We start from the raw sequence: 21345 nt of genomic DNA, 5'->3' as shown, positions 1-21345 counted from the left end.
TTTGGTTCAGCGTTTTAAATTTCAGCCGTCAGATCAAATTTTGTGATTTTTGTGATTCGTGTGATTTTGTGATTTTTGTGATCGTTGAACCATTCAGCGTTATGGTCGTTTTTTGAGCGCGAAAACAATCAGCCTAAATGTCACTTTTTGAGCGCTGAACCATTCAGCGCTTTAAATTTCAGCCGTCAGATCAAACTTTGTGATTTTTGTGATCCGTGTGATTTTTCTGATTTTTGTGAGCGTTGAACCATTCAGCGTTATGGTCACTTTTTGAGCGTTGAACCATTCAGCGCTTCAATCTCGCTGCTAGTTCAACTGCGAGCAAATGCTAGGAGAGAGAACTAGCTGCTAGGAGAGAGAACTAGTGTTAACTTTTAGACCACTTTTTTTTTATTTGCAACACTTAACTGTCAATCTAGCATCTCAATCTAGCCCATAGGACTTAGCCTAAGAACCAAACAAAGTAGTACAGTGCTTGTGCCAAGCCTGCTTTGATAGTTCTTACACATAATAGTAATATTAAGACATTGCAAGTTTTGGAGTCTATGAATAAAAGTAAGACTAGTTAACACAAAAGAAATTGGGTTGATTCTTAAGAGAGTGTCTTCATTAGTGCTTTGCAAGTTTTCATAATGACTCAGGTTGAATCTTCCCTTGATGGCCTGGTTATAAAGGAACTGGAATCTTAATAGAGTTTCCTCGGATTCATCTTGAACTTCAATATTCATGTGTTGTTGCTCCTTTGCCCAGTTGAAAGCTAGATCTGCACCTCTTGTTGCTCCCCATTCTCCCAAGTGGCCTGAGTGTCCTCTGCTATCAATGTTGTTTCATGCAGCATCCAAGATAGTTAGTGCAGAAAAATATTTTAAGTTTTCAGGGTCTTGTATAGTACAGATTTTGATGATAAAACCAAACTCCTGTGGAGCATGTTGGTTCGGATCATAAGGCATTGTAAGATCTACCTGATTGTCAGGCTCTTCTCCATTCAGAGAAAATCATTTAGCGCATGAGTTGGTAAGTTGTGAACCCTGTTATAATCACATAAGTGTTGCTTAATGTTAAGAGATGTTTGTTTGGCATTAGGCTTTATGTAATTGAAAACTAGATCACATCTAGCCTTCCAAATATACCAACAAATAGTAGCATAAGTATTGTAGTTTTCAGAAGAACTTCCAGATATGAGCCAGGAGTTGAACCAATCCATGAAGTTTGTGGTGTTGACAAACTTTCTATGTGAATCCCCGAGAACTTCATGCCAAACATCAGTTGTTGCGGGGCAGTTTAAGAACATATGCGTCATTGTTTCCTCCCCACTTTTGCAAATTTGACATATAAGATCAATGTAGTGCAGAATGCTTGCATTCTTTACATTAGTGGGAAGGATTTCATGTGCACATTTCCATATAATGATTTTTATAACTGGAGCAATATTCATTTTCCATATAACCTCCCAATTTCTTGTAATGGTGTCATTCCTGTATAAGTTGGCTATCTTTGCCTTGTAAATGGCTTTGACAGAGAACTTTCCAGTTTCATTTAAATTCCATTGAATTGTGTCATCTGCCCCTGGGTGAGTGTTGAGTGCCAGGATGGTTTGAGCAATGTTTATACTGAAGATGTGTTCAACAAGGTGAGTATTTCAGTCCCCAGAGGGTGTCATGAGGTGTGTCAGCATCTCAATATGTTGTGGGCAGTGAGTGGGTTTTATGAGCTTAACTTTTGAGTTTGGGATCCATAGGTCTTCCCATATTCTGATGCTGTTTCCATTGCCTATTTTCCAATAAAATGTTGTTGTATGTTCTGTATGCCTTCAAGGATACCTTTCCAGATCCAAGAGTCTTCATCTTTAGCTTTTGTATCCATATTCAGCACATTTCTCCCCAGCAGGTACTTAGCATCCATTAGTTGATACCATAATGAGTCTTTATTTTGTTCCAATCTCCATCCAATTTTTGTAATCATAGAGTTGTTGAAGAGTTCCATGTTCATGAAACCTAATCCACCTAGCTCCTTTGGTTTGCAGACAGCTGTCCAAGCCTTTGGGTAGTAGCCTTTGGGGTTTTCTAGATTTTTGCCCCAAAATAAATCTCTTTGAAGCTTGTTTAAATCTTGACAAGTTTGTTTAGGAATTCTAAAGCAGTTCATTTGATAGATAATGGTTGTAGAAGTAACAGTTTTAATGAGAATTTCCCTACCAGCAGGATTTAGAGGTGCATTTTTCCAACTTGACAATCTCAACTTCATCTTGTCAACCCCTGGTTTAAATGACTTGGTTTTGCTTCTGTGGGTAAAGAGGGGAGATCCTAGATATTTATCATCCAATTGCAGAACTTTAACTCCCATTATGTTGTTGATGGCTGGGATGAGAGATGGATCAGTGTTCCTGCTGAAAACACTCCAGATTTATTGATGTTGATCAGTTGGCCAGAAGTGTCTCCAAATATGTTGAGGATGTCCATGAGATTTTGAGCTTCTACTTTGTTTGCTTTGCAGAAGACTATACAATCATCGACAAATAGAAGATGATTTATAGAAGGAGCTCCCCAGCAAATCTTTATTCCAGAGATGATTCGAAGGTCTTCAGCATGTATAAGAGTTCTGGATAGGGCTTCCATGCAGAAAAGAAAAAGATATGGAGACAGAGGGTCCCCCATCTAAGACCTCTAGAAGGCGTAAAGAAAGAATCAGGAGAGCCATTAATAAGGACAGCAGAGGTGGTGGTAGAGATGCATTGCATTATTTTTTGGCATCATTGATCATTGAAGCCCATCTTGGTCATAATAGTGTTGAGGAAAAACCAGTCAACTTTATCAAAGGCCTTAGCCATGTCAATCTTTATCCCCATACTTCCTTTTTCACCTTTGATACCTCTTTTGGATCTCATGGAATGAATGAGCTCATGTGCAATAGCAATATTATCAGAGATTTTCCTTCCAAGAATGAAAGCAGATTGATAGGGTGATATAATTTTGCTGAGATATGTTTCATTCTTTGGGATATGAGTTTGGATATGATTTTGTAGGTAGTATTGAAGAGGCTTATAGGTCTTAAATGGCTTGGGGAAGTTGGATTGTCTATCTTGGTTATAAGGGAAATGAAGGTACATATGGCCAGATATGAAGAAATGTTGCACCATCTTGACAATGTCTTCTCCTATCAGCTCCCAGTTTTCTTGGAAGAAATTAGGTTGGAAACCATCAGGCCCATGGGTTTTTTCTTTTGCCATACTAAAAAGGATGGATTTAATTTCATTGTAATCTGGGGTTATGTTAAGCATATTGTTGTTAGTAGGGGTGATGGTAGTGGGTATTAGATTCATAATTTCTGGGTTAATGAGGGTTGTTTCAGCAGTAGCCATCTTAGAGAAGTGTTGAGTAAAGCAGTTCTTCAATTCTTGATAATCTGAGATCCAATTTCCATCACTGTCTTGGATAGTATCTATCTTGTTTCTTCTTGTTCTGCACTTTGTAGTTCTATGTAAGTAGTTTGTATTTTGGTCACCTAATTTTATGAATTGATCCCTACTTTTTGTCCTCCAAAATTTTTCTTCAATATCTTGCCAATCACTGAGCTTTTGCTTAGCTAAGCTGACAGCTTTACTTTTGTCAGTTCTGAAGTAGTTGTTATGTAACCATAAGAGATGTTGTTTACATTCTTCAATGTTAGTTTTGATATTACCATAAACCTCTTTGTTCCAAACTCTGAGGTGAAGTTTGATATCTTTAAGCTTCATAGCAATGAGAAAAGAACTGGAGCCAGTGAGATTTCTTCTTCAACACTCAGCAATGATATTCCTGCAATCCTTTTGGTCCAACCAAGGACCAAAGAATTTAAAAGGAATTTTACCAGTTTGCCAAGTTGGATTAGAATTAAGAAGGATTGGGTGGTGGTCTGATCCAATAGCTAGCATATTAGATATGGTAGCATTGGGATATAAGAGGAGCCAACTTTCAGTAGCTATCCCTCTATCCAATCTCTGTTCAGTGAGAGCATGTCCACTTCTTTTGTTAGACCAAGTGAAGGGACAACCAGTGGTGCCCAGATCAACTAAATCCATATCAAGGATTTTGTTTCCAAAGATAGCCGCCTCATTTGCATCCAAAGGATGAGTACTGAATTTTTCAGTGTCATGGAGAATGATATTGATATCTCCAATGACCAACCAAGGGATAGCATTGTTGACATCAATGTTTTCCAGGATTTTCCAAGTATCTATTTTACTATTGGTGTCATAGGGGCTACCATAGTAACCAGTGTATAACCAAGGAGTGTCACTGACAGGCTTGACTATTGCATTGATATGGTTTAAGGAGTAATAAAGAATCTCAATATCACTATTGTTTTTCCATATCAATGTTAAACCACCAGCAGTGCCACTAGCCCCTCCTGGGTTTACAAACCAATAATTCTGGACATTAACATCTTTCATGGTTTTCTTGAGATTTTCTTGTTTTTGTTTGGTTTCAGAGATAAAAATAATATCAGGGTTGAGTTTATTCAACATATCATTGAGATATTTTTTAGCATCCTTTGTGACCAATCCTTGACAATAAATAGGATACATTAGGATACTTGGAAGAAGGTCTTTTAGCAATGTTGTCATAGTAAGTAAGTAAACTTAAGTGGCTACTCAGTCTAAAAATCAGAAATATGAAAAACTTGTAGAGAATATATAAATGTACCATGGATTTGGTAGAGGAGTTGCCTGAGTCACCATTAGTCATCAAGGGAATGTTGGAGTCCAGTGGTTCAGCAGAAAGATCATCTTGGTCTTTGAATCTTTTGAGGCAATCAGAATCAATTGAGTTGATGTCCATATCATCCTCAGCAGGGAGAGGTTTCTTTCTTTTAGGTTCCATAAAATTGGGCATATGAGTAGGAGAACTAGTTTTATCAAAGACATGAGCTTTCTTTTTAGCCTTTCATGCTTCCTTCTTCATTTTAGCCATTTCAGCCTCCATTCTCTCCTTAATCTGAGAAAGAGTTGGGAGGGTGTTGAAAGGGAAAGGTTTAGGTGGAGGAGAGGTAGGGAAGATGCCATCAGGATCCACATCTTGAGTTTGAGCATTAATTGAAGTTCCATCATTTTTGGCTCTTGCAGCAGCTTTCATATTTGGAAGGTTTTTCTTGTAGTTTCCAACAATTTTCTTGGAGAGTTCCAACTTCCTGTTTCTTATTTGGAAGGCTATAACATCTGGATGAGGGGAATTAGTTTCCACATTAGTGGAGGTTTTTTTCTCCAAAAATGATAGGATCTTTTGAAGAGGAAGCAATATTAGCAATTGCTTTTTCTAGCTCCAATTTTTTAGCAACTTTCATTTTAATCTCAAACTCAACTGCAACATCAACATCAGAGTAAGACCTGTGAATAACATTCCTTCCAGCTTGAACAATTTTTTGTTGTTGAGTTTTTATTTATTTTATTTTTTTTGGCGGGGGTTGGCTGGGGGGTTGGGAGATTGTTGTAATGGGATTGAGAGGGGTTTGGTGCAGTGGGGCAGGGGGCTTGGATGATCAAGGACTCTACAAACTTTACAAAACTTTATTTCATTTAGAGCATAAGCAAATTCCAGCCAGTGGGATGTTGTTGGAGTTTCATAAGCTTCAATTCCAAACTTTAGAGGTCTGGTGACATCAATTGTAAGTTTTACCTCCAGGTTTTTCTCAAATTTGTCCCTTCCATAAGCTTTTTTTGCAGTTTGGTATACCCCAATAGGCCTGAGAATGCCTTGGATGTGAGGGATGATATGTGTTGGTATTCTTTTGATGAGCAGCCAGATCATCATTTTTGAGAATTGTTCTTCATGAATCAAGTCAGGACCCCCTGCTGGAACTCCTACTAGGACCATGAGTTTGTCAAAAACCCCTCTTGTTCCTCCATTTCTCAAAGTGGAATAATCTTCTTCATGAGTGAGTCTAAGGATGTAGTAATTTCTTCTCTTGTTTCATACCTCCATTTCAACTCTACTTTGAAGTTCCCAGTAATTGTTGATGAAATTACTCACTCTGGAAGTTTGAAAGCAAATATTACTTCAGAGTTTTCCAATGAAGCACCATTTCCAGTCTAGAGGTTGTTTGGTTCTGACACTATCACGGTTTATGAAAACTTTAGGAAAGAGATCCTCATGGATAGTGAGAGCAATGTTCATCTTGGTTACAAGATTGTCAATATTGGGTGTGGTTGTGTTTGAAGATGAAGCCATAAGAATGTGATGTTTAATTTTGCAGAAAAGGGAGAAGGGGGGTAATGTTCACTAGGGAGAGAAAGGTGAGTATGAGGGGTGTCTAAATGGAGGGAAAGATTAAAAGCTTTAATTTGAATATGATTCACGGGTTTGTAAGTTTGTTTGTTGTTGTTTTCCACATTCTGATGGTTGAGAAACATTTTGCAGTTTGTGTGTTGTTGTTGGTGTATAAGGACAACCATGCTGAAATAGCCAGTAAGATCTCTAGCAACAAATTGGAGACATATCGCTTTCACATGTGGAGAAGTAGGCGCGTATTGTGGTTGAAGCTTGATGACTAATGGGACTTGGTTGTTGGTCCTGTGACAAAACAAAAAAATAATGCTAGAAGACAGTTCGTACTTGTTACCTTGATTCAGATGGTAAATTGTGTAGTATTGTGTGTGAATTTTTTTGACCAAAAGACTCCAAACGCGGTTGGATCCTTTGTCAGAATTGATGTCGTTGAATTCATTGGTAGCGTTTCTTTGACTGGCATAAAATTGGTAGTGACCCAAACCATAGTGGTTAATTTTTGGTGAGTATGGCTTGTAGTTCTGAGCGTTGTAGGCCAGCAAAGACTTTGCATCCAGAAATGGATCTTTATACGGGTCGGATACCGAAAACAATGGGTAATTAATCATACCCGAGTCCTAACCCGATGCATTGAAAGATTTGCTACTGCCAAGTGTTTGGAGACACTCTGCATGTGCCAATGAGAGTATAATATAGGTGCAGTTCCAAATCATATAGCCAATAGACTTGACAGAGCACAATTGCGTCTGAACCAAACGTCTAGGACCGATTTTCTTAATAATTAAATAGGAGAGTGAGACGATCAACGGATGCGATGAGGAGACAGTTGCTCTTCCCAGCCATATTTTAAGCAAAAAAATGAGAAAGTCTTTCAGTTTCTCATTCAGTCTATCCAGATCAAAAACACAGAGAAGAACCTTTTCTAAGTTCAGGTAAATTCTCAAAACATGCCTCGAGTGTTGTATTATGAGGGATACATAGTAGAGGAAACCCCAGAGATACTTATGGAGCGTACTCTGGATTAGTACAATCCTCATATCCCCATCTTTAGTCTGCCATATGGTATTGCTTTCCCAAATGGTAGGGAGGCAATGAACTATACCCGCAACTTCAATTGGCACTGGGCTAATTTGCGCCACAATCGAATCGTAAAATAGAGCAAATGTATGATCATATGATAAGTGCATAATTCATATGATTTTAGTGTTCATTCCATATTTGTTTTAGCTATTATTCTTGCATATTTTCGTATTATTACTCTTGTTTTCTCTTGTTTGCCTCTATTAAGTGAATCATCCAAAAAGGAGCTACAAAGTGCTGAAAAGAGCTAGGAAGAGAATTATTCTAAGTATCCAAGTTCCCAAGTCCAAGAGAAGTGGAAGAAATGTGACGAAAAGGAGCAAAACGCTCAAAATCAAGAGAAGGGCCAAAGACCGATCTTAACTCATTCAAATTAAGGATTTCTCATCATCATCTTGAAGAGAATTTAAAGATAAAAAATGAGGTCATTCTGAGTCCGGATGAAGAAGTTGTAGCCAAAACAAGTTTTTATTGAATATGGAAGACAATAAAGTACGCATACCGGGTACGCATACTTAATTCCGAAAATTTCTGCTGGAATTTGAGGTACGCATACTTAGCAAGTAGGAAAACGTGTATTCATACCTTGAAAGGCCTAAGGTCGCGTTTGGGGTCGTTATTTCATATTTTCGGGTCGGGTTCTTGAGCCGAACTAAATACGTGAAGGCCAAGCAATGTAAACCTATAAAAGGAGGTATTAGGTCATGAATAAAACATCATCAAGGGATCACGAAATTGTAAGTCTTGGAGAGGAGAAAAATCACATGGAGCGAAAGCTAGGGTTTCGGAGCGATTCTCAATCTTAACGATATCTCTAAACTTTTCTTATATATATCATGGATGCTTCTACATCCATGAGTAGATAAATACCTATTGATTGAGGATGAATTCTAAGTTGTAAACTTGATTTGATTTAATATATGAATCTATTTTGATTTCTTTATATGATTATCATTTGTTTCTACTATGAGTAAATATTATGATTGATTGATTGATTGATTGTTCTAGGTGGCCAACTAAATCATTTTATTGATTAATCTAAATCTAGTAAAGGGTTAGGATATCCGTGTAATTGTTGAATAACCCCTACACAAGTAGAAAACGTGAAACCTTGCAGAGGGATTCTGTAGAGAAATCACGCATAGAAACAACACTAGAAAGTGGACTTTGCGCTAAGAGTCTAACTACTAGAATTAACCTAAGTTACAAAACATAAAGCATTCGACCAAGCTACACCTTGAGTGCGCTACTACTTGGTGGTTTGGACGAATAAAATCTGGTATTCGAGCGCTTCGGTACCCAGTGACCAAAGAACTTTAGAGAATAGCACTGCTTTAGCTGTTTTTCTACGGTTGGTGATAATCTATGATTAATGATGAATAGATAAATATGTTAACTCATTGACGGTTTACATACGAAGAAGGATTCCTCGATCATATCTCTATCTATTGATTACAATACAATTTTATTTGCTTTAATTATTTATTTTGTTCACAATCTAAAACAAAACCCCCCTTTGTGACACTTTGACAACTAAAACTCACTGCTCTTCGTGGGAATGATCCTTACTTCCATTATATTACCAGTTAATTGTGCGGAAATAAGATAAATAATTTGTTGAGCCTACGACACCCATCATCAGATCCCTCCAGGGCATGGGAAAATTGTGAAGAGGCCAAGATTTAATCTGCCATCTTCTAACCAGGTAAGTATCTTTGACATGCAAGATTATGAATTTTCTTATTCTCTTCTAATATTAATTATTGCAATAAGAATTGGGTTCAAACATGATTAGATGGGTGTTAATGGAACTACTATTCCACCAATTTTCCAGGATGTTTCTGTGGGTGAAGATAGGTCTACTTATGAAAGAGATGAGGGGAGGTATGTATTTCGACACATCATTAATGAAGTTGGTGGTGGTAGTGGCAGTGTAAATAGGGCTAGAGACGAAAGTGAAATAACAACTACTGGTGGGGGTCAAGATCAGCAAGGGACTCCTCCAAAACCATTTGGAGATAGAGTATGGGGTGTCAATGATGGTTGGGTGGTGTTTGCAACTCATCCCGGCGAGGGAGATTTGTGGTCAATGAAGGGGTGGTACTGGTGGGTGATCGGTTCGTGGTATGTGGTGGAGTGTGTCACGGATTTTATGCAGTTACCATGCCTGCGCCTGTCAGAGCAACAATCCGAGAGAATGCTTCCATTCACATCCCTCCTCATTCTGTGATATTCCCACAATTGGACATGTTGAGCCCTGTGATTGGTCGGATTGCTACAGAGGTGGATGCCATTGCTAATGCAGGGTATGGAGAAGTTAATCCTCCGTATGATGAACCAGCACCAGGACCAGATCCTACCCATTCCAATCCAACACAAGAGAATGTAGAAGTTCCAGCTGATCATGTTCCTGTTCATGTTCCTGCAAGAGAGACTACAGAAGCATCTGGAGAGGATAGTACTGTCTAATTTGGTAATTATGACAACATAATTCAGAGTGGTGTGAGGATTAAACAAGTTGCATATCACAATGATAACTCTTTGAAATTTCTTGGTAGATAGAAAACTATTTTTTCTTTTGGGTTTAAAGAGTACCTACTTGTTTTTTTGGTAAAGAAAACCAGGTATAGACAAGCAAATTATTATCAGGGTTAAGGAAATTGATATGGATGTTATTTTGATCATGGTATTGCAGCTTGGCCAACAAATGATTTTAAGTTTGATGTGTAGTCTAATGTTATCATGGTTGCATATGCAGGGGATACTAAATTACTAATGATAGTTAGAGATTCATGTTTAGTGAAAATAACATTTGAATGAGGAATGTTATACTTAGTACTGCTGATGTAAGATTGAATGACACATAGATTGATATGAGAGAAATTCTCAGAGAAGCAAAGGGTATAGGAGTAGGGAGACTTATAGGAAGGACATACATGTTCAAACCTGTTTAGATGCTTCCAGAAGTATTGTATCAAGTAGTAGAAACTGTGAAAATACCAGTTCCCATAAATTGAGTAATTGGTGGAGATGTTAGTATGCCAGATCATCCAGATTTGCCTATGGTGTTTGAGATATCTGCTTAGGTACTGCTTCAGGATGTAAGATTGATGTAGTGTGCATTCTTTAGAGTGGTGTGAGGCAATTTCTTATATGATGAGACAATTGCGTGTTAGAGAGTAATAGAAATTCTTTCTCTTATAGCTCAGATGTTGATTGTTCTTCATGGAAGGGAGAGTTCCAGCTTCCAACTTTGTATCTTCTGTGATTTGATCTCGGTTTGTGACATTAGTGATTGAAGTCATGTTAGAGATTTTCAGATTGTAGGTGAAATTGATTCTAGAGTAATTTGAAATTGCCGGAAAAGCTGAGATTTTATTTGGATTGGTCATTTGATTGCAAGAGAGATACTAAATTGGTAGTAAAAACTGTTGGGATTCATTCACAGAGCACCAGGATAGCAAACAGGGCAGAGGAAAAGGGAAGATTAGAGTTTTGACATGAATTCTGACGAGATAATCCGGCTGAAACTAGCCGTTGGACGACCCAACGGCTAGTAGGGATAGCCGCCAGGGAGAGAAAACATGCAATTAGGAGAGAGGAGGAGTCGTACTAGGAGAGAAAGGGATTCAAAAAACAACCATTTTATTTTAGTGGTTAATTGATAATATTTATAAAAAGATTTGTTACTGTTGTGATGCGGCTAGATTAAAAGTTACTTGGACAAATTATTTTCCATTTTCAGGTCTTGACAAAAGAATATACTTTATGTTGAATATTACACCTTCCATCCCAGAAGGACCATAACTCTGGCCAAGTGATAATTCAGACACTGCATCAACCAACCAATTTCTGCAATCACTTGATGACAAACCCAATCCTGACTACATTGAACAAACCCATACGACTTCATTTACAAGTCTACATACTTTTAACTCCTGTCATGGGTTGAACTAGGTCCCCTACCTAAGGCATGAAACAATATCATAGAGTAATTTACATAGACATGGAGCAACTGAACAATCCACCAGCCATGCGCCCAAGCTTACAAAGCTAGAGTAATTTACTATATCATGGAAGGAAAGGAAAAACAAGACTGAAAACTGTCTCCACTGTTGCAGAAAAAAAAATGTTCTGTGGAACAAGATTGTGACACTAAAAAGTTTGCCAACCCATCTGAAAACCACAACAACACAGACCACTTAGACGACTGACCCATCCATGTATCCACACACAAATGACGCCAAATGAAAAATAAACGCCAAACAAGAAAATACTTTGAATAGTAAAACAGATAGAAACCAGTCTATCGTATATAAACTTTTGGTACATCTTCCTGCAAGACAAATTGTTGCAGTTAAGGAAACATTATTAACACTTTTAAAGCCTCCAAGTTCCATTCCAACTCTACATACTAGAAATTAACAGAGCATATATGTCCTTAATCCTGGATAAAACAAAAGATTGCAGGATAAATATGCAAAAAAAAGGGGGTAACAAGAGAAATAGAAGAACTATAAATGAAAACCGACCAGAGGTATCTTTAAATGTCTGTATCTTGAGTAGTAGATACATAAAGGGCAGTAGATACATAAAGCGGTAACATAACCTAGGAGACCTGCAGCCACGACTGGAATGCAGGACCGTATATTTAGATTCTGGCTTCTTCAGCTTGATCGTCTGGAAAACAGATAAACATGTGCAATCATTTAGGAAAACAACCAAGTAACAAAAATGGAACTCTTGATAAGATTCTGGATTATAATGGTTCTTAAATGCAACAGCCCACTTGAGCTTAGCTATATTTGTACCTTTGCGTGGAACCTGCATTGAGATGATCCAAGAGCGTTAGAACAGCTCTTGCATCATCTTCATGCCGACTCCACAGGTAGGCACGCATAAGGTGTACGGTCAAGAAATACGCCAAGGTGCAAGTCATGCTTAAATAAGAAAATAAATACGGAGTATAATATAAATCTCAATTTGCAAGACCTGATAGATCTCCTCAGTGCATTTGACGAGGTGAACGTGGGCAAACTGGCGTCTTTGAGGGGCTTACTCTGGATTCAGCAATTCATTGAATGATCAGAAACAAATTGTAACAACCAGGCCTCAACCTAGAACCTTCTGCTTAGAGCCAAAAAAGAGAAAATGTTGAAAACATACCTAATTGGTAAGGATCCCAGCACCACACCACTACAGTTCAGAGCAGCAATTGCACTTTCAGCCTGTAATAATAGTAACATCAAGTATAACGAAACAAAAAACTGGGAACTATAAAACACCAATGCAGATATCATGAACAGCAAATAAATGAGGACTAGAATCATACAGTTAACATGAAATTGTCATATAGCATGAAATTATTTTAGTATACAGATAAATTGACTGCTAATATCAGGGGATTTTTCTACTAGAAGTAGTGTTTTTTACTTTTTGACACATTTCACCAACTTGTTCAAAGCTTTTTGAGGTCAAAAAATAAATAAACAAGCACACAAAACATTAAGAATTACAGAAGCATAACTTAGGCAACATAGCCGGAATGCTTTATAACTCGATAATGCCAGGTCCAAGAATCATGTCTTCTGGTTTAGTAACTAAATAAACATGTTGATATGCAGAGGAATTCGAATTTGGCTAACCAACTTCTCTAACATACTTCCAGTCTAATCGCACTTACACGGTTTATCTCAACTCTTCACAGTGACTGGAAATGGAAGTATACTTCTAGAAAATATCACTAGTCAGATATTTTCTTTGCTGAATCTAGCAATCGATAAGAGTGCTACGGCGAAGGAATCAGCATCTCTAATGGTAGAAAACAAAACGATGGAATTGGGAAATTATTGGTCAGTTTTCTAACATTAGAGATAATGATTCCCTTGCATCTAACACTCTTACCAATCGATTGCTAGATTCAGTCATAGAAAATATCTGACTAGTGATATCTTTACCTGTTTCTCTCCTAAAGGTTGTTGCAGATTCCACATAACCTAACTGCTATAGAGTAAGCTTAAATCTTAAATTCTCAATCATCTTTCTACTTCCGAAAATAATTTATGTACTACTGGATAAGGTGCATTCTCACATCAAATCCACCAATGCATTATCAATAAATAGCTTTCGCAGGTTTGAACATGTAAAAAGCTGATTGCAAATATATGGCGCCTTGGCCAAAAACATTCATCTAAAGTAGTTTCCGAATTCGACATATCGTACATAACAAAGTAAGCCTATTTACTGAAGACAAAAACGTAAATATCAATGGTGACCTGTTCGTTAATACTGACTTGCTCCCCTAATATTGAATTGCTCTATAAAGCTGGTGTCTCTTGAAGTTAGGATTCTTAGGAACCCATTGATGCTCTAAAATAGTGTAGCAGGGATACATTAGGAATTTAGTGTAATTAATCTTCTCTGTGAACTTCGATACAGTTAGATTTGCAACAATTTCAAACATCAAAATCTAACAAAAGAAATTTAGCCCTCTTCGCTAACACATGAAGTACTTGTTTCAATACAGTTAGATTTGCCATCGCGTAGACTCAAAATACTTGTTTTCTCTCGCTAATGAACAGATTACTTTATAATTCAGATAATTCATACAAAAATTCCTCTTTCTTATGACCAATCAAAAATTTTAAGTACTGGATGACTTATAGAACATAACCTATTCATGGAAAATGACTAGGAAATCCGACAATTGCTTATGTTATGCTTGAAACTTCATAATTCAGACCTTTCCAGAAGTTTCTTTCTGAAGATTATTTTATTTTAATTGTACAGTGACATCTAACCTATTCATCGCATTGGCTAGGAAAATCCAATCACTACTAAGCTTTGACTAAAACTTCCTATTAAAACGTGCTAGCTTAATAAACACTTTTCTTGTTAAGTTCAGTCAATACAGCATTTGCAGACTTCAAATATCTTTGTAGCTCCTTTAATTGGCAACCAAGTATATGGTTGAGTTAATTTGGTAAGTTTAGGCATCACAGACCGCTTACCAAGTAACCAACCAATATGAAAAATAATTGATCCTTCACAATGTTCTCTTGACACAGTAAAACAACTTAGAAGTTCTCACGTAATGATGTAGAACTATTGTAGAAGCAGTAACAAAAATTAATGCCAGTTGATACTTCCTATTCTAGATTCCTAATTACCAACATATTCCGCCATTCAAAAATTGTAAATCTAGTCAGAACCTGTGTTACAACGACACTGACGTGGTGTAAGTGTCCTGTGTCCAGTACCGTACTTTGACACGACAACTTAAAAAACTAGAAAACATGGACACGGATAGGAAACTTAGCAAAATACATACATATATGTGTATGATCAATAAAAAAAAGGCATTAGAAAACTCCATTGATATTTCTATATATCTTCATGATCGCATAGATATAGCTGTAGTTGTAGGGAAATATCTCTATTTTTGCTAAGAAAATTTAAGGGAGATCAGTGGAGAGTTACTACAGAGTCTCTATTTTTATTACTAAAGATAAAACTCCTTATATTGAAAATAACAAAATATCATTTTACGAAAGATAAAGGTTCTTATAGAAGTAAGGATAGATAAAATATCTTGTTTCCTAATACAAATACTAAATATTTTACCCCATTATCGGTAACTGAGCCGTGTCCGCCGTGTCGTACACGCGTGTACGTGTCAAAAGTGTCGACACGGCTCAAAATCTTTTGTGACCGTGTCCTTGTAACACAGGTCAGAATTTCTACTCTCTTTTTTAAAACCATGTAGTTGAAAATTAAATAAGTAACCTAAAGTCATTTAGGTTTAGGGTTTGAACATGCCGCTCCATCAAACGGCCAGCTTCCAACAGAAGTAATAACTTCTATCGAGAAATAAATGATACCAATAATGCTTCTGGTATACATTATATCAGATAAACAACATTCTGTAATAACGTCTATTTATTTTTCTACTATTAAGTTCTCGAAAGTAAACATCTATACGACTGTACCTACTCTTGTTCCATCCTAAAACATAAATTCAAGGGTATAACAGAAGAAAGAAAATGATTCCTAAAGCCATTTTGCGTATCAAATTGGAACCTTAAATTTGCTAGGGTTTTTTTCCTCTTCAAATCATCAGATATAAGATAAACTAACAAGAACATAACACCTTTGCCAGTAAAAAAAAGAAAAAAATATATAGGAAATACCATTATGAACTCGACAAAAGCAATACGAGTAGAATGGTGATAGTCTCCGAGAAGTCTCAAACGATAAACCTACACAAAAGATACGCCCAATCAGCTCTTTCTGTGTGCCAAACATAGAGTGAAAGTCTCATGGAATTATTAGAATAGCAATCACCAACCTCTCCACAGATGGATTCAAAAAAGTGTTTCACATCCGCTTGAGAAACCTAAAGTACAACTGAGAAACTGTTTAACATCCACTTGAGAAACCTGAACCACAAGAAGTTCACTAAAGAAACTCAAACTACCTTTTTATCAATATTTGTGCAATAGATGGTTCTCGCACACATCTCCCGCTCATCTTCAGACTGACCAATAACAACAGGTTCAGCATTATCAAAATGTTAAGAATATCAACAACTCTTGTACTAATTTCTGGATATCCAGATTCAAATGGAAATGATGAATCAATCAGTGCCACACAAGAAGATACAGATTCCTCAGTTCTTACCCTCGGCAAAAATGTTGGGTTAACCGGCGCAATTGCAGTTTTGGAAGGCAGAACCCTTACTGGGTAATAACCAAGCATGGTCCCGGCCAAACTCAATGCAGCTCTTGCACCATCTAAATTAGACAAGAAAAATCTTAAAACGGATATCCATTATTATTTCTATCAGTAGAATACTCATTAAGGTAGTTAAATTTACCCTGGTCAGTGAACTCAATAAAAGCGAAACGAAGAACGGAGTGAGGATCACCACAAATGCGACAGTCCACAACCTTTAAAACACAAAATATAAAAATTATTCAAAGAAATTAGTCTTAAACTCCCAACACAACAAACACTTCAAAATGACCTTAAAGAACTACAACGTTACCTGTCCACAGTTGATGAAGAGAGCAGCAAGCTGTTCTTCAGTAACCTGAGTAGTACCAAGAACCAATTAACCAAATTTAGTTCAATACATCGGTGAACAAACAAATAAGGAGAGCCACAAACTTGGGAACCAAACGTAATCACATTTCACCTGGTGATCAATGTCAGATACATATACGGTGCGCCTAATTATATCTTCTCGTTGCGCCATACTTGTTCGACTATTCATCCTGCGCCTTCCCTGGCTATAATTATTCTTCTTCTATACATAAAAAGTTGCCAAAAGAAAATAAAAGACATAAGAAACAGAAAAACAATAACTGCAATTTAAATGAAACAAATAAAAATGAAAAACAAAATTAAGAATTCAATCATACCCTTCTGTTAATGTTTCCATTTCCATTGCCATTGCCATTGCCATTGTTACTATGCATGGCAAAATTGTTAAGGTAGAAACCAGCACCTACTACTGATCCATTGTTAGACAGTGAAGGAGGAACAAATTCCTCAGCCATAGGATTCAATTTAGAGAGAAGTTCCTCTAAATCTCTCATATCCCTTTTAAACCCTTCTTCACTAATTTTCTGTTGATGATTATTCTGTTGTTGCTGTTGTTGTTGCAATCCATAACCCGAATTTCCATTAGTCATATTATTGTTATTGTCTCCTTGATGATGAATCTGAGATATATGGTTGTTGTTGTTGCTGCTAATGTGAGCATCAGCAGTCTGCTGCTGCTGAAATTGCTGAACTTTCAAGTGAAAATTAGGATTAGGATCCACCATCTGAATCCCAGAATTGTTGTTTTGATCAGCAAGATCGTTTGATGAATCTTGTGTTGTCTGTGTCCTATTTGCTGAACCATTATTAACAACCCCCAATTCATTTTCAACAACCGCCATGATGATCAAACAAACCCAGACAGAAAAATTTCACAAATTGAAACAAAACCCACTTCTTATTTCACCTTCTCTTTCAAAATCAGTCTGCAAAATCAAATCTTTTAATCAATTTTCAACGATCAAAACTCAATTTCCCTAAAAAAGAGTAAAAAAAATAAATAAAAATACTATAAAAAAAAAAGAGAAAGAAAAAAGAAATCGTACCTTATTAAACTCTTTATTATTATCTAAATCTTCTTCTTCATATAATCATCAGTCCATTAAAATCATACACTTCTCAAAATCTCTCAAACAAAAGATCAACAAGAAGAATCAAATCAAAAACCCAGAAAAAAAGAGAAGAGAAGAGATTTCTCTTCTTCTTTTTGTTTTATTAAATTATTTTTTTCTTTATTAAAATCTACAGACAGAGAGAGAGAGAGAGAGAGAGAGAGAGAGAGAGAGAGAGAGAGAGTGATAGAGAGAAAGTGTCTTCTGTTCTGTGTGAAGTTGTTGTGTTTTAGTAGGGGAAGTTCTTCTTCGGATCGTCGGTTTCCTGAAGAAATGACATCATAATAATAAAAATGGAAGTCTCAATTTTATCTTTTAATTTAGTCCTTCGAGGTTATAATATACTAAATGAAATGACCTCACCATTTATAAATTATTACGCCATTTTATAAAAAGTCTTGTAGGCCTGTAGCACACCTCTTTTTACCAAGACAGTGATGGTTTGCATGCATGGATCGGTGGTTATGGCAATTTTATGGCTCGCTATGGTAAACACCATCTACCAGAATACTAAGAATGACATGGCTGAAGGCCGATGAAGGCTAAAGTATAGGCCATCACCCATGTGACAGAGTCAGGACTGAGGATGAAGATACGAAGAAATAAAAATAAAATTTTTAAGAGTTCCTTTTTTAGCCAAAAATAAAAATAAAGTGCATGAGGAACCTTACAACTAGCTAGCAATTGGAGGCAGTTGCATCTGCTTGAGGGACGATTATTACTTGCTAGCCAGTTTTTAATTAAAAGTTGAAGCTGAGTGCAAACCAATATATGTTATTAAAATTTGTAAGAATGAAGTCAGGTCTCCAATGATATATCCATAGGTGGACTTAAGAAATCTCTAACCGAAGATTTTTATAACATCTATCTCACGGTTACGGAGAGCCTAATTGATTTTATGGTAAATTTGTTTAGGCTATTTTTGGTACCAGAAAAAGAAAAGAATTTCGTAGAAAGTGTATTCCATGAGATAGGTATTTTTGGAGAAGTAAGAAGACACTTTTCATGGAATTATTTTGAATACATATTTTAGAGCACGTTTTTTAATAAATGGACCTACAATTTTATGAATTTTCTTTAATCAAACGAGAGAAAACACGTTATTTGCATGAAAAAATAGATGTTTCCATGAGATTAATTCATTTCAAACACAACATTAAAAGGAAGAAGATACGAATAATCAGTTAACACAAATGACAGTACAAATAAACCATATAACCAGCTACAGCTACCAGCACACTCGATGCCCAATACCATTTGTCAAACAACAACCCTATCACGTACTAACAACATTGTTAACCAGTGGAGACAAACAACAAGAAATGCAAATGTTTCATCACAACAGCGGGTTCAGGTACCAAAAAACTTTGGAGAGTTCATGGAAATAGCAGAAAATAAAACCAACTTCACTTTGTGTTGTTTCACGATTTTGACGATTTGGCTAGCACGCAATACAAGGGTCTACCAAAAAACAATACAAACACTAAATCAGACTTCTTAGAGAGTCTTAATTTGTGCACACTCCTTAATGAGTGTGCACGTAACATTTCAATCTCCATCATCGATTTAATTTATAGAGTGATGTGACGAGGGTCGAGATTCTCAACAAAAAGGGTAATGGGGCCATCGGTTAAATAATCAACCAATCAGAAGAATATGTTAGATATACACTCTTTAGAGGAGTGTGGACAAATTTGGACTCCTTCAGATGGCACTACTTCTTACTAAGGACTATAAATGGGCGCATAAGCAGGTTACAAGCATTAGTGTGTCAAAGAACAACACACAGAACAACCACCAAACAGACCGAAGACAATCTGGGTTAAATGGCTACCCCCACCACCAAACCGGGTGAAAATCAATATCGAGGGTGTCAGTAAAGGAGAACCAGGAGGGAAACCATAAATAGCAGGAGCGAGATGGATTTGCATAGTACAACAGTGATGCGACGGCTGCTCATATAGGAACTACAACAACACTGGTAACGGAAACATGGGCTTTTCATCTGGCAGCAAAAATGGCGGTTTCACAGGGATGGAAACACGTCCGGTTTAAGATGGATTCAACTTCCCTGATACAGTCACTTCGGAAAACACCGTGGATCACTAGCAACATGGTCAGAGAGATAAACCAACATCTGCAACAAATTGGGGAAGTCAAACTCACTCATAATTACAGAGAAACGAACCCAGTTGCAGATGGATTAGCAAACTACGCGATTGACCAACAACTACGTACGAGAAGAAATGCATAATATTTTATTTGGGATAACACATGCCCACACTTTCTTAATGTAATTGTAATGAATGATTCAATGGGGTGTTCGTACCCCAGAGAATATATCTATCTAATAAATAATGTTACTGCTATCAAAAAAAATAAATAATGTTACTATTCTTTCAGCAACAAAAAAAATCAGTTAACACTCCTAAAAAAATAATTAGTTTTAAATTTGGAGATAATCAGTGTAGATTTTAGCACGATTGATATAGACTGATACCAAATTATTAGGGGCCGATACCATTTCATATAGGACAAAAAGGTCTTAAGTAATCCTGACCGTCGGATTGGTTAAATGATATCAGTCCCCAGTAATTCCGGTATCAGCCCTTATCAATCATGGATTCTAGTATTATACCCTCGACTTGTAAGTCTAGATCTCTTTTTTTTTATATTATTATTATTTTGTTGGTTTCCTGCTTGGTATTAACTAAAAGAAAAATGTCCTGAAAATGTGAAGAGTGGTTGTTGCAAACATTATCACGCTTCACATAAAAAAAACAAAAACGCAACTAATATTCATCCAAATCCGTATTCCACTTCTTAGTCTATGCTTAGAATTTACAACAACCTAATAATTGGATTTTCAATAATGGTTGAAAATGTCAATAGTTTGACTAAATTATCATTATCGGTTTCCGACATGGAAACCCAGCTCCAAATCAAACGTGCAAATTGTTATGCATAGCATGAGGCACAATTCGCAGCCTCCCTAACGTGAGAATGATTTTTTTTTTGATCGATCTAACGTGAGAATGATAAAAACCTCAAAAACTAGGAAAAACAATCAACGGAAAATGGGTCATTTGTCTAAATATTTTTAAATCACGGTTCAAATGGACGAGTAAAAAATAGTTGGGTGAAATGGCCAAAAAAAAATAATAATAAGGATGAAACTGGTTTCATCCTAGCTTAAATTTAAAAAATAGCAACGATGAAACTGGATACATCTTGTGTAAATTAAAAATAAGAAAAAATATTTGAAAATGGGCACGATGAAACTGGTTACATCCTGTCTATTTTTACATTTTTGTCCATTTAAACAATATCAAAATCTAATTATCCATTTCACCCAGGAATTGTTGATTTTGGTCTTTTTAACCACAAAGACGTTTTTGGGTGAGGGAGCAATTCATTTGATTACTATATTGCATGGGGAGTTATCGGAGAACGGATTGGTTCACAAAATTACTTTATTGGAGAGGAGTCGCACATTTTTGATACTCAACCTGTTTATCTATTTTTGAGGCAAGACCTGTTTATTGATAGTACCAAACTAAATTAGTGTCCCTATGTGAAAGGTGCCATGACAGCAAGATATCTATCCGCGGTTCAACAAAATAAATATTAGCTACCAGTATTACTAAAATCTACATTTAGTGCTTCACCTGTGATCGACTAGTTTTTCTATTTTATCGGAAAAGGTTAAGATATTTTTTTTTATTAAGAAAAGGTTAAGATATTACTGAAGGGAAAAAAGATCGAGATAAGAAGCACTTAAGCGTAAC

At 36.5% G+C, this 21345-nt stretch overlaps 2 protein-coding genes across 3 annotated transcripts; both read right to left on the bottom strand.

The window, feature by feature from the left end:
• Positions 1–3772: 3772 nt before the first annotated feature.
• On the bottom strand, positions 3773–4429 carry LOC113271976. Its single transcript, XM_026521897.1, has one exon. It carries the CDS (start codon positions 4427–4429, stop codon positions 3773–3775), a length of 657 nt encoding a protein of 218 aa, XP_026377682.1.
• A 7161-nt stretch (positions 4430–11590) lies between these two features.
• Positions 11591–17844, bottom strand: LOC113274718 (polyadenylate-binding protein-interacting protein 11-like). 2 transcript variants are annotated; one of them, XM_026524107.1, is made up of 12 exons: positions 17492–17844; positions 16763–17371; positions 16537–16644; positions 16387–16431; positions 16216–16288; positions 16020–16132; positions 15817–15876; positions 15688–15735; positions 15530–15598; positions 12507–12568; positions 12333–12400; positions 11591–12020 (listed from the first exon to the last, which is right to left on the bottom strand). In XM_026524107.1, the coding sequence occupies exons 2-11, from the start codon at positions 17285–17287 to the stop codon at positions 12346–12348; spliced, it is 1158 nt and encodes a 385-aa protein (XP_026379892.1). In that variant the 5' UTR covers positions 17288–17371; positions 17492–17844; the 3' UTR covers positions 11591–12020; positions 12333–12345. The 2 variants fall into 2 exon arrangements, with proteins under 2 accessions (XP_026379892.1, XP_026379891.1); XM_026524106.1 differs by having other exon boundaries at positions 16537–16647; positions 17492–17842.
• Between the last annotated feature and the right edge of the window lie 3501 nt (positions 17845–21345).

The sequence above is a fragment of the Papaver somniferum genome, chromosome 4 (genome assembly GCF_003573695.1).
Source record: "Papaver somniferum cultivar HN1 chromosome 4, ASM357369v1, whole genome shotgun sequence".
In the NCBI taxonomy this organism is placed as follows: Eukaryota; Viridiplantae; Streptophyta; class Magnoliopsida; order Ranunculales; family Papaveraceae; genus Papaver; species Papaver somniferum.
This window is presented reverse-complemented; position numbering and strand designations above follow the sequence as displayed.